Source organism: Phaseolus vulgaris, chromosome 4 (assembly GCF_051622355.1).
Source record: "Phaseolus vulgaris cultivar YP4 chromosome 4, ASM5162235v1, whole genome shotgun sequence".
NCBI lineage: Eukaryota > Viridiplantae > Streptophyta > Magnoliopsida > Fabales > Fabaceae > Phaseolus > Phaseolus vulgaris.
Genome location: NC_143501.1, coordinates 2,772,600 through 2,790,744, shown reverse-complemented (window position 1 = coordinate 2,790,744; position 18,145 = coordinate 2,772,600). Strand labels below are relative to the sequence as shown.

The window sequence follows — 18,145 nt, the reverse complement described above, 5'->3', positions numbered from 1 at the left end:
CAATACAAACATCGGATTATGTTTATCATAACTTATACGACTTACTATGCATAACTGATATAATAACTCTTATAAGATTAGTAATATCACAAAAATCGACTTTACAAACTACTTGAGGTTGTATTTACAACATAAAATGATTCAAAAGAAAGGTCTTTTGAAAGATTTTGTAGAAGTTGCAATATGAAATATATATTTCACTTTTTTAACATTATATATATAATGTCATAACTTCTAAAGGATTGACACCATTATGGTACTACTACTACATAAATACAAGGTTTGTCGAAGGAGAATTAAATAGAACAACTTATTCATACTTTATGGAAGATAATGTGTTACTGATTTTTTAGTCAAATTATAACCTAACTTTAAGAGATGACTACTTTAGTTTTTGTCCATTCTTATAAAATTTACCAAAAACAATTATATCACAAAATTGGAAGTGATAATTGTTTCAATAACAATTATTCAAATTTAGTACATAATTACTTAAAGAATTGATGTTATGTTAGGTTGCAACCTCAAAATAAAAAATAAAATAAGAAGGAAATAAAGTGTTCCACTCTATTTGATTTTTTTTGTGTTTTCTTTTATTTATTTGGAAAGAATAAATGAAATAGACTTGTGAACAATTATTCAATTTGATATTGAATAAAGAAATAAAACACAAGAGAATAAAAAAAAAAAAGTTAAAATGTTGGAATGTTTTGTTTGAAAGAAAAGAAAATTAAATAATAATAATAATATTATTATTATTATTATTATTATGTTGTTGTTTATTTTGATAGAAAGATAGAAGAAGAAATCTATTATAAATAAAAAATATTATTTTATCTTTGTGTAAAAAGTTTATCACATTTTATATCTATTTTATATCTAGTCACCGATGTACCACAACTATTGACTAATGGGATCAAAACCAAATCACAATAAAATTTCCACAACATCACACATTATATAATTGAAAAAATATTTTTTTTTCCCTAGTCATGATTTCATCTTAAGCAAACAAATTTTCTTTTTCATATATATACTCGATTTGCATGCTCTCATTTTAATTTCTCAACTAATTCAATTTTAACAAACCCAAGAGAGAAATAAAGAAAAAATATAAAATAATTTTGTAAGTTGCTTAATTATCAAGGAGAAATTAAGATAAAAATATTAAAAATTATTCTAAGATTGTTTAATTCATTAAGAAAAAACATAGTAAAAAAAGGACAAGGGTTAACAATACTACATTACCCCATGAAAATTGATTCCTCAAACATCCAAAATTTAAGCAAATGATTATATAAAATTGTTGGAAAGAGAACAAACTATTTGAGAAAAACAATCAATTATCATATGTAGAATTGAAACCAATAACCAATTAGCAAATGAAGAGAATCGATTTAGGGTTCATGAAAATCAATTAAGAAAAAATAAAAAAGAAGATACATATAAAATATTATGACACTAATCAATAATTAGAGATAAGATTAGCAAATAATTCGTATTTACCTGTTTCCGCAGCAAATAGCGTGAGAAAAAATGAGAGGAACTCAGCGGCAGAAAGAAAAACAAAAAGTGTGAAGAAAAGATTAATTTGGTAGTAACTTAATACCCTAATTTCACTCTTTATATATTTTGTCAATTTATTTATTATTTATTAAAATTTTATTCTTTCCAATTTCATCATTAGTCAACAATATTTATTTAAATATGTTTTTTTCTCCATTTTCATCTTATTTATCCGTTACCAATTAAAGTGATAAATAAGGAAGAAAAAAAAAGTTTTAATGGATCCCATGAAAACAAATTTTCTTTCCAATTTGAAAATGAGTGAAATTTAATTACAAGACAAAAATATCATTGATTTATTTTATTAGTATGCTTTATTAATAAATTTTTGGATTTTGAATAAATTTATTATTAATATGCTTTATTTAAAAAATTTATAGATAAACAAGTGCCTTCAATATTAAACAAACTTTCTTAAAACATTAAAGCTTGACCCTTTAGTTAAAGAGATTTTTTAAAATTAATTTTGAAATTTTAAATAAACAACACATCTCCACCTCAAATTAATAGGATCAATATATAAACAAAAAAGTTATGAGAACAAAAAATAGAAAATCATTAGGGCAAAAAACTTGGATTAGCAAAGTTTGTGTTTTTTTATTATAATTCTTTTAATTTATATTGTTTATTGAGTAGTTTGAATTCCCCTTATTATGTGGTAAAAGAAGAAAGAGTGATGAAGTTGTTGATACTCAATTAAATCACATTAAATTGAACACTGAATTCAACCCTAGAATGCTCCTCAAAGTCCTACCAACTCTTAAACTTTCAAAGAAAAACAACTCAATGCAACAAAAAATGAAACTTGCAAAATAAATGCAAATTGAAAATTACAAAAAAAATGAAAATTGCAAAGTAAATGCAAATTGAAAATTACAAAAAACAAAATAAATGCAAATTGAAAAAATTAAATAAAAAAATTAAAAAATTTGGGGCATTCCGAGAATCGAACTCGGGACCTCTCGCACCCAAAGCGAGAATCATACCACTAGACCAAATGCCCAGTTTAATATTTATATGATTTCATATTATATTATACATTATATATATATGTATTTTTAAATGTATACATTATTTATACTATACACATTTAATAGTGAGATTTAATATTCATGTGATTTAATCAATTAAATTATATATATGTTTAAAATTGTTATATTATTTAAATTATATTTTTAAATTGCTGATAATTAAGGTTAATTTGATATATTGGTCAAAAATTTAAAATTAAATAAATTATTTATATTTATTGATGCGTGTGAATATGCTGGAGAGAGATTTATTCTATTGAGAAAAATATTATTTATATTTCAATAATATCAAATTCTCTATAAATAACAATTTCCACATTCACCTCTATATTTTTCCCTTCTCATGAAAAGTTGATTTTAATTTTTAAAAAAAATTTAAATAACATTAAATGAAGTATGATCTCACTTTTTAAAATAACTTGTTGCATCATGTATCCCACACCTTCCTTCCGGACGCAACACTTTCATTTTTCTCTGGACACCGTGTTTGAGGGAGTAGTGTTATCATTTGAGTATGTGTGAGAGGATTGACGAGAAGATTCATTATATTCAACATTCACTAGTGCAAAGATAATTTTCTTAGAGTTTTGTACTTCATTTTTGTATCTCACTGTGCTTTTTTTTATTTTGTGACTTTCAAAAACACAACTACCACTAATAAAGACACCACAAAACTTATCTTAATCACAAATGTTTACTATTAACCACCCCTTGAAAATGAAAGTAGAAAACACCACACTTTTCACCATATTTAAAAGAGTATTATTGAGATTAGAAAAAAGTATGGAGATAGAAAGAGAAACTATGAAGGTGGAAAGAGAAACTATTTTGAGTTTTGCAATGTAATTATTTGTATTTATATAAGTTCTATTAATCTATTAGATATATTTTTGAAAAACTATAGACTTGTAATAGTTAGATATATTTATGGACTATTACAAAATCTATTATAACAAAAAAAAAATCAACAATTATAATTTTGACATGTAATGTAATGGTTCATGTATTATAAATAGTTGATTTTTTATTATTAAGAATAAGATAAAAGGATTTTATATATTGTAAACTTATTAGTACGGGTCACCTTGGTAGTTTGATGGTTTAAATTACTATTAACCAATTTAAACACTTAGGTTCGAAACCCGTATACAAAATTATGAGAGCTTAAAAAACCATAAAGAGGTTTCAAAATACCTTTTTTTAGTAATCTTAAAATTATAATTTTTTTAACATAATTATTTAATATAAGATATTTTGAAATACCTCATTATGCTTTTTGGACTCACTTTCTCTTTCTACATGTTTCGAACCTATGTGTTTTAAACGGATAAGGAGTAATCCAAACCATCAAGCTACTTAGGTAACCTGTAATAAGAAGTTTACAATTTTAACTTAGAATATTGTAGTAATATGAATAAGAATCACAATTCACCAATCAACTCATCTCTCCAAAAAATATTTAAACACTTAAAAGTTCAAAACTTATATTCAAAGTTAAAAAAATACATTAAATATTAGTTTTCTTTCTTTGTTGTGTAATCTCTTTGTTCAAACATTTTTAACGACATGTTATTTTAAGATCAAATATCTTTTTTAGTTTTTTTTAAGTTTTTTATCACTCAATCTAAATCCATAAACAAAAATAAGACACATAAAATCATAAAAAAACATTTTAAAATACTTTTTTATCTTAAAATTGACTTTTTAATATTATATATAGATAATTAAGAGTAAGAAAAAAATTTATGTAATGTAAACTTCTTATTAAAAGTTACCTAAGAAGTTGAAATGATTTAGATTATTCATTATCAATTTAAGCACTTAATTCAAGATATCATTAATTCAAATATCTTAAAAAAAAGTATTTTAAAATATCTTATAATAATGTCAAAAATATATTTTTAAAACACAATTAATCTGTGCATTATAGTTCAGTAATTTTATAATATACTTATATTAATTTAATAGATAAGAGAAAAAGAATTAAGAAGATAATGAAATTTTAAAATATCAAATTATATTCTGATAATTTATATTATCAAATGAGTCAAGTATATTAGATTAATTGAATATGTATTTTTAAAGAATTATATTTTTAGATTACTTTAAAATATCTCATTATCTTCTTTTAAGTTATCTTCTTAATATTATTCTATATACGGTATTTTGAAATATCTCATTATTTTTTTTTTAACTCTCTTTCTCTTTTTATAGATTTTAAACCTAAGTGTTTTAATTTTTTTTAAAGAGTAATCCAAACCATGAAGCTATTTAGGTGATCTGAAATAAGAAATTTATAATTTTGACTTGGAATGTTGTATTAACTTCTAATACGTGAATTTTTTTATTTTTATTTTCAGTATTTTGTATGCTTTGTAAAAAGGTAAAAAGACATTAAATTTTTTTAAAGTTTGACCCTCCATAAAGTTAAACATAACATAAAGTTAAATATAAAGAACACATCATGAATCCAATTCCATATTACTTTAATAGTTCCCTAATTAAAGAATAATAAGGGAGGATATATATGTTTTTTTAATAGCTAACAAAAAACTTAAATATAACATAATTCAGTCATTGAATAATAATTCTATTAATTTGATATATAATATATAAGATAAAATTGGTTTAAGTATTGTAAACTCCTTACTATAGGTTTCAAGAGTACAGATGAAAGGAAGAGAGTTAAGAAGATAATGAGGTATTTTAAAATATCAAATTATATTTTGATAATATATATTAACAAATAATTCAAGTGTATTGGATTAATTAAATATGTGCTTTAAAAAATTATATATTTTTTGAATTACTATAACTATAAAAAAAAGATATTTTAAATATTATTTAATAAAAAGGTATTTTGAAATACCTCTATGTGTTTTTGAACTCACTTTCTCTTTGTACAGGTTTTGAACCCAACTGCTTTAAATTGATAAGGAGTAATCCAACCATCAAGCTAATTAGGTGACCTGTAATAAGAATTTTACAAGTTTAATTTGAAATACTGTAGTAATAAGAATAACAGTCACAATTCACCAATGAACTTATCTTCTCCCCAGAAGACACCTGTACCAATAACAATCCATTCATATTAACTTTAACAAATCCTATATTAAAGAGATTTCAAATATCTTTTTTGCATTATTTTGTATGGCTTAAAAGAAGGTAGAGAGACCTAAAAACTTGTAAAGTTTGACTCTGTGTAAAATTAAACATAAGAATACATCATGAATTCAACTTCATATTATTTTTTGTTGAGATCCACATCCAAGACTTATGCTTAATAAGTTTTACAATCCCATGACAATTTAAATTATGTTGTTTGAAAGTGACATTATTTCTATGCCGCCATAAATATAATATTATAGCAAACCATATCACTGAACAACTTTAACTATTTTTCTCTTTGAGAAGACAACTATCTTGAAGGGAGTGTATTGTATTCTTCTGGTGTAACACAACAAATACACAACCAATTAGTACAAGACATCCAAATGTTACATGAGAACATATATAAGTGTAACTCCCATTTTAAGACTAGGTGAAAAAAGTAATACATTGATTGTTATATTGTAAGTTGTATGTTTGTCTTCATCAAATCTTCATGTGTTTGTATCCTATTTTTTAACAATTTCTAACAAAATAAAACAATATTATCCAAACCATTACACATATGTCTTGTTTTGTTGGAAAGTGTTAAAAAATGGAATACAAATACAAAAAGATTTCAAGATAAACATACAACTTACAGTGTGTTCCTTTTGTCACCTAATCTTAAAATGGAAGTTACACTACTCATTTTATTTAAGTTATATTGAAGTTTTATTTTATTGGCTAATTGAAAAAGTATAGATCTCTTCACTTGTTATTCTTTTATTGGGACCATTGGAATAATAAGAAATTGAATTCATGATGTTATGTTTAACTTCATGAAAAGTAAATCTTGAAAACTTTTGCATGTTCCTCTACCTTCTTCTAACACATAAAAAATACTACAAAAAGTTATTTAAAATTCTCTTAATATAAGATTTGTTAAATTTAATAATATGAACAAATTTTTACCACCACAATTATCTTTTAAGGATATAATAAATTCATTGGTGGATTTGTATTACTACAACATTTCAAATCAAAGTTATGATTATTATCATTGTTTTGAATGAACAAATGTATTAAAGAAGATGACATCAAATTATAACTAGAAAGTAATTCTATATTGTTATTTATTGCTTTGAAGTATGTAATACAATTAGTATATCTATAATAGATAAATTAAATGCTTTTTGTACTGGCTGGACTGAGTGGCCGAATGACCGAGAGGTCGTCAACATGACAAATGTTAAACTAAAATAAATAGAATAAGAAAAGACTGTACTAAAGCCCAATAAATAGGCCCAAAATGTTCAGAGTATATTTAATAATTGCAAGGTGCAAAGAAGAAAAGCCCAACAAATGAACACTATAAATAGGTGATATGCTCAAGAGGTAAGTAGAGTGATTTTTATCTGATAACTAAACAAATTGATTATGACTTTATCGTCGAAGTCCCTTGGAGGTACACACATCCACCCAAGCAATCCTGAGCTCAGAAATTGAGAGTTGATATTGACCTAGCAGAAAAGTGAAAGTCCATATCCAGTAGCTGAAAGCCCACTAAATAGGTGATATGTTCAAGAGGTAAGTAGAGTGATTTTTATCTGATAACTAAATAAATTGATTATAACTTTATCGTTGAATTGGAGGTACACACATCCACCCAAGAGCAATCTTGAGCCCAAAAATTGAGAGTTGATATCGACCTAGCAGAAAAGTGAAAGCTCATATCCAGTAGCTGAGAACCAGACCAAACCCAATTCAGTGGACCGTGTAGCCGAAAACCCAAAATAGCAGTTGGAGACAAAGATACCGAGAAGGTAAGAATAAGCTAGTTGTTTCATAGGCCCTATAAAAACACCTTCATTTTTCATTTTTTTCTATAAATTTCTCGTATTTTTAGAAAGGATAATACATATAAAGATATAAATATATGTTTTAACTTTTGTTATGTTGGTAGACATAACTTCTTTTGTTTTGTTTGATGTTATTCCAAATTCAATGTGAGATATTGTGGTTTATGGATTTAAGTTTTCTTGATAATTTTTACATAAGTATTTACCTAATTTTCTAATATATTTTTTTTTTTCAAATTTCAATGTTTTTATGTTTGTAATGTAATAATTTTGTTAAGATGTTTGTCTTTCACAATGATATATATATATATATATATATATATATATAATAAGATTCTTAATAACAATACCATTAAAAAAGTGAAAAACATAAATTTAAGTTATATATATATATATATATATATATTAATAAAATATTAACTTATACTAAATCAATTGAGTTATCAAGTTTTTAATTGGTTCAACTAAATTAAGATGGTCTCCTCCAAAATAGTATTTTTTTTATTTAAATAATTAATTCAACTTCATCTATTCACCCTAATAAGAGGAGACCATAAGTGTGACAACATTGTTTGAAAAAACTAGTTGCAAGCTAAACAACTACTTAAAAACTAATAAGTGTTAGCTAACTTATTAAATAAAAGAGTTTGATAAAATCATGTGTTGAAGTGACTAATAAATACAAAATAATAAAAATGAGTACACTTAAGTATAACTTAACATCAAATTTAATTTTTAAAAAATATAATTTAAGCTATTTATAATTTTTAAAATTAATTTAATTTTTTTATTTTTATTCATAAATTGATTATTTAATCCTATAATTTTAATAAAATAACATTTTTATATGGCATTATTTCATCATTAATTACATATATAGTATCTTAAATATTTTAGTCATGTTTAGAATGAAAACACCATACTTAAATCAACGTCATATTTTCACTATGTTGAATTTAGTATTTTAAGTTGTAACAAGAACTTATTTGAAAAAGGTGAAACACTAGTTTGATAAAGAAAAATAAATGAATATGAAAGCTTAAAAGTTACGAAGTAGCATTTTACAAAACATTACTTAAAGGTGTCTAAAAAACTGCAAACTATTAAAGAAATGTTTATTAAACATTGTTTACAACTTAAAATGTTTTTCAACAATTTAAAAAAAAATTAAAAATCAACTTAATATATATAATATAATTAAAAATTCCGAGAAGTTATTTATTTGAGGGATACTATATTCATTTTTTCCCACGTTTTTGAGTTTCAATTTTGTAGAAAAAACAAATTACAGTCTTAAATATTTTAATCAGATTGTGTAATAAACATATCTGGCTAGTAGGATCTGAATACTAGAATCACATATCTTTTAATATAAGTAATAATATAAAATAAAATAAAATAAAAGTAGTATAATTAAGAAGGTTAATTAACATGTTAGATTATAAAAAGTAATTAGATTTTTGTATAAATTTAATTTCTAAATAGATTTTAAAAATTATTGAGTTTATATTATTAAAAATAAGATAAAATTATTTGATATATTGTAAAATTATTAGTACAGGTTACCTTAGTAGTTTGATGGTATGAATTACTTCTTACTAATTTAAACACTTAGGTTCGAACCTGTAGACACATAAAAGAGAGCTCCAAAATCCACATAAAGGTATTTCAAAATACCTTTTTATTTAGTAATCTTAAAATTATAATTTTTTTAATATTATATATAATTAAGAGTAAGAAAATCATTAATGCAGTAGAGACTTTTCTATTAAAGGCCAGCTAAGTAGTTTAATGATTTGGATGACTCATTATCAATCTAAGCATTTTCAGTTCAAGATTTCTAGAAGTGAGTTAAAAATCTTAAAAGTGTAAAAGAATATCGATTTTTTTAGACATAATTATTTTTTCCAATATAATCCAGTCATTGAATCATATTTCAATTAATTTGATATATAATATATAAGATAAAATTGTTTTAAGTATTGTAAACTCCTTACTATAGGTTTCAACGTTACAGATGTAAGAAAGATAGTTAAGAAGATAATGAGGTATTTTAAAATATCAAATTATATTTTTTTGGAATTACTATGAAAAAAGATATTTTAAATATTATTTAATAAAAAGGTAAGGTATTTTGAAATACCTCTTTGTGTTTTTGAACTCACTTTCTCTTTGTACAGGTTTTGAACCCAACTACTTTGAATTGATAAGGATTAATCCAACCATCAAGCTAATTAGGTGACCTGTAATAAGATTTTTACACTTTTGATTTGAAATACTGTAGTAGTAAGAATAACAGTCACAATTCACCAATGAACTCATCATCTCTCCAGAAGACACCTGTACCAGTAACAATCCATCCATATTAACTTTAACAAATCCTATATTAAGGAGACTTCAAATAACTTTTTTTTCTTCAATATTTTGTATGCCTTAAAAGAAGGTAGAGAGACCTGAAAAAAATTGTAAAGTTTGACTTTGCGTAACATTAAACATAAGAATACATCATGAATTCAACTCCATATTATTTTAATAGGCCTACAATTAAAAAATAACAAGTGAGGATATATATATATATATATATATATATGTTTTTTTTCCTCTCAATTAGCCAACAAAAAGTACTTGAATATAACATAAATACAAAGAGTATTTTTATAAAAAAAAAAAAAAGATAAGTTAAATCTAAGGTAGTTAAGGATTGAAAGATCATTTAATAAAAGGGAAAAAATTTCATTATTTTTTGTTGAAATCCACATCCAAGATTTATGCTTAATAAGTTTTATTATCCTATGACAATTTAAATCATGTTGTTTGAAAGTGACATTATTTCTATGTCGCTATGAATATAATATTATAACAAACCATACCACTAAACAACTTTGACTATTTTTTTTTCTTTGAGAAGATGACTATCTTGAAGAGAGTGTATGGTACTCTCCTTGTGTAGCACATACATAACCAATTATTACAAGACATCCAAATGTTACATGAGAACATATATAAGGGCAACTCCCATTTTAAGATTAGGTGAGAAAAATAACACATTAATTGTTATATTATAAGTTACATGTTTCTCTTAATCAAATCTTCATGTGTGTTTGTATTCCATTTTTAACAATTTTCAACAAAATAAAACAATATTTTGAACTGAAGTTTTCTATTAGATCATAAAACTTATAAGCTTAAATCTAGGTTGTGGGTTTCAACAAAAACAAGAGAATTCTATTTCTCTTTTTGTTAAATGATTTTTCAATCTTTATGTTGCCTTAGATTTAACAAATGTTGGTTGTTGTGTATGTACAAAATATTTGCTAAATAGTAGAAAAATTGGGCCAAAGGACCCAAAGTTTTGAGAGTAAATGAAAGTTGAGGGGTATATAAATAAAAAAGGGTGGGAACTAGTTAAAATGCTGGGCCAGCCGAATAGGTCCAGGCTTTTTCATAAGAAAACATGGTGCAGATATGAGAAAACAGGTGGCAAATTATAAAAATACTGAACCAGCCGAATGAGCCCAGACTAAAAAAAACTTAACTTAACATCAAATTTAATTTATGAAAAAGATAATTTAAGGTATTTATAATTTTTAAAATTAATTTAATTTTTTATTCTTATTCATAAATTGAATATGTAATTCTATTATTTATTTTTAATAAAATAATATTCCTATATGGCGTTATTTCATTATTAATTACATATATAGTATCTTAAATTATTTTAGTCATGTTTAGCATGAAAACACCATACTTATATAAACGTCATATTTTCATTATGTTGAATATTAGTACATTAAGTTAAAACAAGAATTTCTTCGAAAAAGGTGAAACACTAGTTTGATAAACAAAAAAAAAATGAATATGAAAGGTTAAAAGTTACAAACTAGCATTTCACAAAACATTACTTAAAGGGTCGTCTAAAAAACTACAAACTATTAAAAAAATGTTTTTCAATAAGTAAAAAAAATCTAAAAATTAACTTAATATCTATAATATAATTAAAAAGACCTAGAAATTATTGATTTGAGGGATACTAGATTCAATTTTCCCCACGTTGAGTTTCAATTTTGTAGATGAAAAAAAAATTGCATTCAAGAGAAGAAACTCCACTAAAAGTAATTAATTAACCAATAAAAGTTCTCAACAAAAATTTAGTCATAGGAAAAATCAATAAATACTCCAAAATCAATATTTTTTTAAGCTTTTCTCTAATATTTTCACTAATATCTACCAAATATATCTTAATTATAGAATTTAATATTGCATTTATCTCATATTAAATTGGTGATGACTTTTGTTTTGAAGTGGCCGACCCCAATGTGAATGATCTTTATCTTTGACATGTGAGTTTTCCCTTGAATATGGAGAAAAAGGGTTTTTTGCACAAAAAACACAAGCCAAACCCACAAGTAACTTGTCCTAATTGTTTCCTTTAAAAGATAGTTTCTAGTGACCTTCTTTTTCCCTTTGTCTCAATATATACGTTGGAAGCTAAGCAAAATTAAAGTATGCCATTACATCAATTCTAAATACCTTATTCTAATGTTGTCATTTGCCTAACTTGGTCCTCACAAATGACAAGTAAACTACATCCCTTTTTATCCAATTTCAAGATCTATGAGGAATAGTGTTAGATGTGTATGACAACTAATCATTTAAATATTAATTTCTAATAACATTAGTATAATATTAAATTAAATCTATAAAAATATATTACAATCATATATTTGGTTTATCTTTCTTAATTATTAAGGATATTGATCTACACAAAAGGATACAACTTATGAGATTATTAAAAAGATAAATTTGTACCTCATTTAAGAATGTTAGATAAATAAAAAATATCACTTTTCAAAAGTCTTACCATAAAAAGTATTTTTAAAAATGGTTAAATTATATTTTTAGGGAGAAGAATGTTAAGAAATGAATTTAAGTCTAATTCATTATCATAAAATCGAGTTGTGAGATGAAGATTGCCTCCACTTATGTACTATAAATTGGTTTTATTTCTAATTGATGTGGGATCTCTAACGCATCTCTCTCGCATTGAGGCATAAATATTTCATGTGTGAAACTAAATATTTGTTGATGATTTGATAGCAGTATGATAACATGTGATGCGATAGGTGCAACAAACCTTGCTATGATAGTATTATATTAAAAAGTGGGTTTAAGTCTAACTCATCTTCATACAAATGACTTGTAAGGTGATGATTGTCTCTACTTATATATTGTAAATTGGTTTTATATCTAGTTAATGTATAATCTTTAATAAAGAAAGCACACCTTAAAAAAATACTTAAATAAGTTATATTAAAAATTTGTTTTACTTTTTTAAAGTGATATCCAATGTTTGTCTTCCCTTATTTCTACATTTTTTTTTATAAAAGATGTAGATTAATTCAATAATTAGTTGTCATCAATATTATTTGAAGAAGTGGATGATTTAAGAGGGACATGTGAAGACTTTTCAACCATGCACTCCTTGTCGAGAATTAGGTTTACGTCGAAGTCCAATGTGTTGGATAGTCGTGATATACATACACGTGTATATATATAACAAACTTGAAACTAGAATTGAAAACTTCATCTACATCATCGAAAATTGTCACCATAAAATCGATCGTAATGAGTTAGTGGTTGTGATTTGACAAGGTGTTAGATATCTTTTAGTTTCAATTAGGCAATGTTATAATAACAATTTATTTTTCTAAAATGGAAATGCAAGTTCATGTCCATGTTAGCCTCATTGTCTTTCCATTTATATGAATGATCAAAACTAGAGACTACTTCTAATACCAGTCAATGTCAAATATATGACTATTGATTAGGTTGAGCTTGAGACAAATCGAGACACTACATAAATTCGAGACAAATAAAATAATTCATACTAGGATTTACTACAACACGAGCATGCTATATTATTTAAAATGTGTAATTCTCAAACATATTTTATATTGCTGATAAAAAAAACATATCTTATATGGTACACCTACCATATTAGTTACGATAATCATACAATAATGGACATATTATATATATAATTTCCTACATATAAATATATTAATCCATATATAAGTAACTCAATCCTGGACTCATCACATCAAAGGCATGGTAACACCAAACTTAACTATTCATATAAATGTGCCTAATGATGTTATTAGTTAAGCCTGATAACACAATGACAACTTAGGTGTATATATATCATTATTATATATATGTATTATTTATGTATGCATGCATGTAGGTTCAATCCCCATTGAGCAATTGCATGGGCCAGAAATCCTCTATGTTCCAATAGTTATGGTTGCTGTTGATGTTGTGATTGGTACATGAACTTGATTGATCAGTGATTGTAGGAAACTGTGTTGGAAATGACTCCAAATTTTCTTGATATGAGGGTGCAGAGTAAGTCTCAATTTGCAGTGCCATGTTGGATACTAGGCTTGTGCTAGAGCTTGCTTGATGATGATGATGATGATGATCATTTGTCTCTGATATATTACTATTATTACCCTGTTGTTGTGAATTCTCAGCTTGCTTCATGTGTTTCTGAATCCTGGTTCTCCAAAAGTTCTTAATCTCATTGTCAGTTCTTCCAGGAAGATGCTTTGCAATTTTGGACCACCTTAAAAAATTCAAATCAATTAATTAAAATTTGAGAGAGTGAGAAAAAAACTAAAATTTATAATAAAAAAAATATTATAATAAAATTATCCAACTCATATTCATTTAAGCTACACTTACACTAATGAAAAGTTGTTAATGGTTGCCACATTTAATGTGTGATGAATAAGAAAACAAAAATGCACCAATATAAAATAAATGCCACATGTCTATTTTGTTTTGCAATTATCACATGTCTAAATTTGAGACCATGTTCCTTGGTTGAGAATAAAAGTGATGAAGAACTTTGAGTCTCACTTATAAAAGAGTTTGGCTATAAGTTCCTCAATCACTCTTTGGAATCATGCATTTGCTTTGAAACATCATGGGATCAAAGAACACCAAAATCAAATTTCTCAGTGCAAGTCCCAGGTAAAAAACTGTGCTTTCATTCAAACATTTCAAAATTTCTCATATTTTTTTTGTATATAGTTTCTAGTATAGTATAAAAAGCTTTTTCTACTGTGTTTTATGCCAATACTAATTTTCTACGTATTTTTTTTCCCACATTCACCTCATAAATTTCCTTCTTTTCTTCTGTTTTGCCTATTCATGATATTCATTCATGTATAATAAAAAAACTCCATTATTTCTTTCTATTATATTATATATATCATTTGTGACACTTTCATTTTTTTATTTTTTCCCTCTAATACCCTCTTCAGTAGAAAGAAAATATAAATCATGGTGGCAGTATGGTTAAATGAAAAATAAAATAAAAAAGGGTAGATTTAATTACCACTTTTTCATTAATTTTTATTTTTTTTCAATAAAAAAACTTTTGAAAATTTTTCTGTATTTCTCCTATATTTTCATTAACCAGTTATTAATCAATTCTAGTTGTCTTTTCCTACCAAACAAAAAGTACTGCTACCTAAGATTTGGTGTAAACCTTTTCGTATTTTTATCTAAAAACTTATATTTCTTCATATTTCTTTGCTCAAGAAAAGCCACGTGTCCAAAATCTGTGGCTTCTTTGTTATCCCAGCTACAAGGGATAACATTTATGTCTTTTCTTTCTCAAATAGTTTAGGTTTTTTTATTTCTTGGATGGGTTTAGTTGTGCATTATCCAAGTTTTTTAGGTTATTTTTTCTCTATATTTTCTAAAAATTTTCACTCACTCTTTTATTTTACAATAAATATTTTAAAATATATTTTTTATGCAAATGTTTATTGTTTTAGAATAAAGAGAAACCTACAAAAATTTTATAAGGTACAAAATTCATTTAATTTTTTTTGTCTTATGTCCTCTACAGTACTATTGCATGTGCCCAACTTCCATGAACTCACCCTGTGTAATATATATATATATATATAGGAAGAAGGATCCTTGAAAATGATTTGATGTGAAGAAGAAAAACAAAGTAAAAATGATAGTGTTTACTCTAATGGTTTTCTATATATTTTTATTAATTTTTCTTCATTTTTTTTTCAATCAAACACTTTTAACTTTTACTTTTTTTCACCAATATATTTTTAATATCTTTTTAGTCTTTATGGTATAGATTCGTAGAAATGGAAAAAAAAAGTGTAAAGAATTAAAATATATACTTTTATTATACCTAAAAGGTAAAGTTTTTTCATAAATTACATGAATAATTAAACCTAAATTATATTTTATTGAGGCACCCCATCTATCCCTGTTTGTATATTTTTGTTTAAGAACAGTAACAGGTTTTTTTAGCGTACTGTGTCATTTATTCCTTATACTTCTTCTCCTTCTAAAGTTGTTTCACTTTTTTGTTTTATTTTTAAAATTGCATATAATAAATTTATTTAGGAGTTCGTCATTTTTATTCATTCCTACATATATCTTAACTATTGCAGTCTTAACATCAAATTCCTTATACTTCTTATTCTTAAATTTTTTATAAGTTATACTAAAGATGAAATGAAAATCAAAGGTAAAAAGGAAGAGGAACTTTAATAATTGTAATGAGTAATATATCTTTGAAAGTTAAATTAAGAAGTAAAAAAATAATGATAAACAATAACTTTTACTTAAATTACTTTTTGAAGTAAAAACTTCATTCTCTTCTTCTTCAAGATCTCAAAAATCCCCTCACCTCCCAAACATATGCATGCATGTGGGTCATGGTGTATATATATAAAAAAAATGCATCTTTAAAGAAAAAAAAAACTATTTTCTTTCACATATGACTAAAATCTCATTTTGAGGATTCGAAAAACTTTATGAGAACCCATTTACAATATTTTTTACCCTAAGTTTCACAAAACTCCCCATGTGTTGCCATTTTTTCTTGGCTTCTTCCTCTTACATGCTTTTAAAAACTATATATTATTTTCATATTATAGAAAAAAAAATGCTAAGAACACTTTCAAGTGCTTGAAAATCATCTAGGTTTTACTTTTTATTTATAGAACAATCCTTATATATTAGTATAACCGATATTTCAAGTTGTATAATAATATTTAACCTGAAAGTTTTTATAACATTTTGAATATAATCGTCAACAAATTCTTCTATCTTTTAATTGTAGGAGTTGAAAGGTGGAGAATAAAATTTAATTTTTGGAATCAAAATAGCATACCTTTCTTAAGATTTATATATAGAAAGCTTGAGAATAAGCACTTTATTGTATATGTGTATATATATATTCACCTATTGCCCCACTTTGCATGAAGCTCAAAGATCAAAAGCTGTTCTTCAGTTGTAATGTTCCCTCTTCTAACATCAGGACGAAGATAGTTTAGCCAACGAAGTCGACAACTTTTCCCAGTTCGTTTAAGACCTAAACAAATATTTTTTACACATCAAGATGATGAATACAATAACCAATGAGTATCACACTATAGCTAGGGTTTATGCAAAAAATAATAATAATAATTAATTAATTAACATGTTTTTATTACCAGAAGCTTTTGCTAGAGAGTTCCAAACACCTTCACCATGGTTGGCAATATAGTTGATCAAGATCAAGTCTTCTTCCATGGTCCATGGTCCCTTTCTCACTTCAGGATCATGAGATGATGATGAGTTGCATGGTTTTTTGTCCATTATTTTGTACATATGAACATAAGAGAGAGAGAGAAAGAAGAAGAAGAAAAAGAAGAAGAAGAAGAAGAAGACGTGGAAATCATAATGAGTGTTGGAGGGTTTAAATAGAGGATAATTAAATATAAGATTATTTATTACAATATAATGCATTGTCGTTTGTAATAACACTAGGTTTTCACGGCCTAACTATGTTCATCACATCACCATGCATGCATGAATATCACAATATAATAAGTTAATTAATATATATATTATCTGATAAGAAAATTAATGTTTTATTTTGAAAGCATGGCTATTTTTTTAATTTTTTTTTGTGAGATGATTAAAGTGTAAGTTATTAGAGAGTAATTAGATACAAAAGCATATGCATAGAAAGCATGTGGTGTGTGTGTGTTGTACATTTTTTCAAAAGAGGAAAGGAATTGAAACATGTACTTCAAGTATCACAAGTCTTCTTGGATAATGGAAGAAGGTAACCTTCACCTCCTTTAAAGTATGAAAAATTATTTATAGACCTATTTGAAATATAGAGAGAGACCAAGTGCAAGAAAAAAGTAAGTATGATAGGAGGTTAAATATGTGTTGAAGTTCTATAAATATCTTTTGTTTTATTACATTCTTTAAAATAATTGTTATTTTCAAATTACTAAGTAACATTTTATAAGTATTACCTAATTTTTAATTTTTTTACACACAAAATTATTAAATAGAAACAAATTTTAGAAACTAAAAATAGTTAGTCACTGTATTCACTGCTATCAAGACTTTAGCTACCAACTTTAAAATCTAATTAATTAGTTAATATAGTAACTAATTATTATTTTTAATCTAAAATTAATTTCTATTTAATAGATTATCTTGTAGTGAAAATAATAAAAAATATCTTAATTAAAATTGTTTTTTAATATATAATAT

General features: G+C 24.9%; 1 protein-coding gene, 1 long non-coding RNA gene and 1 other non-coding gene across 3 annotated transcripts; 1 reads left to right on the top strand and 2 right to left on the bottom strand.

Moving 5' to 3' along the window:
- Window positions 1-2,497: 2,497 nt before the first annotated feature.
- Window positions 2,498-2,569, bottom strand: TRNAP-UGG (transfer RNA proline (anticodon UGG)). Its single transcript has one exon. It is a non-coding gene; the product is annotated as a tRNA-Pro (tRNA).
- A 10,987-nt stretch (window positions 2,570-13,556) lies between these two features.
- On the bottom strand, window positions 13,557-17,380 carry LOC137836778 (MYB-like transcription factor EOBII). Its single transcript, XM_068645505.2, has 3 exons — window positions 17,086-17,380; window positions 16,835-16,964; window positions 13,557-14,171 (listed from the first exon to the last, which is right to left on the bottom strand). The coding sequence occupies exons 1-3, from the start codon at window positions 17,378-17,380 to the stop codon at window positions 13,793-13,795; spliced, it is 804 nt and encodes a 267-aa protein (XP_068501606.2). The 3' UTR covers window positions 13,557-13,792.
- On the top strand, window positions 14,485-17,717 carry LOC137836779 (uncharacterized). The gene is made up of 2 exons (XR_011085345.2): window positions 14,485-14,581; window positions 17,089-17,717. It is a non-coding gene; the product is annotated as an uncharacterized LOC137836779 (long non-coding RNA).
- The last annotated feature ends 428 nt before the right edge of the window (window positions 17,718-18,145 follow it).

What these genes read in the sequence shown, in the direction of transcription:
- LOC137836778 (XM_068645505.2), bottom strand. Translation starts at nt 17,380, where the DNA reads ATGCATTATATTGTAATAAATAATCTTATATTTAATTATCCTCTATTT. An exon ending in CTCTCTAGCAAAAGCTTCTG is followed by an intron (nt 16,965 to 17,085) that starts GTAATAAAAACA and finishes ATATTTGTTTAG; the next exon opens with GTCTTAAACGAACTGGGAAA. An exon ending in CATGCAAAGTGGGGCAATAG is followed by an intron (nt 14,172 to 16,834) that starts GTGAATATATAT and finishes GAATTTTTTAAG; the next exon opens with GTGGTCCAAAATTGCAAAGC.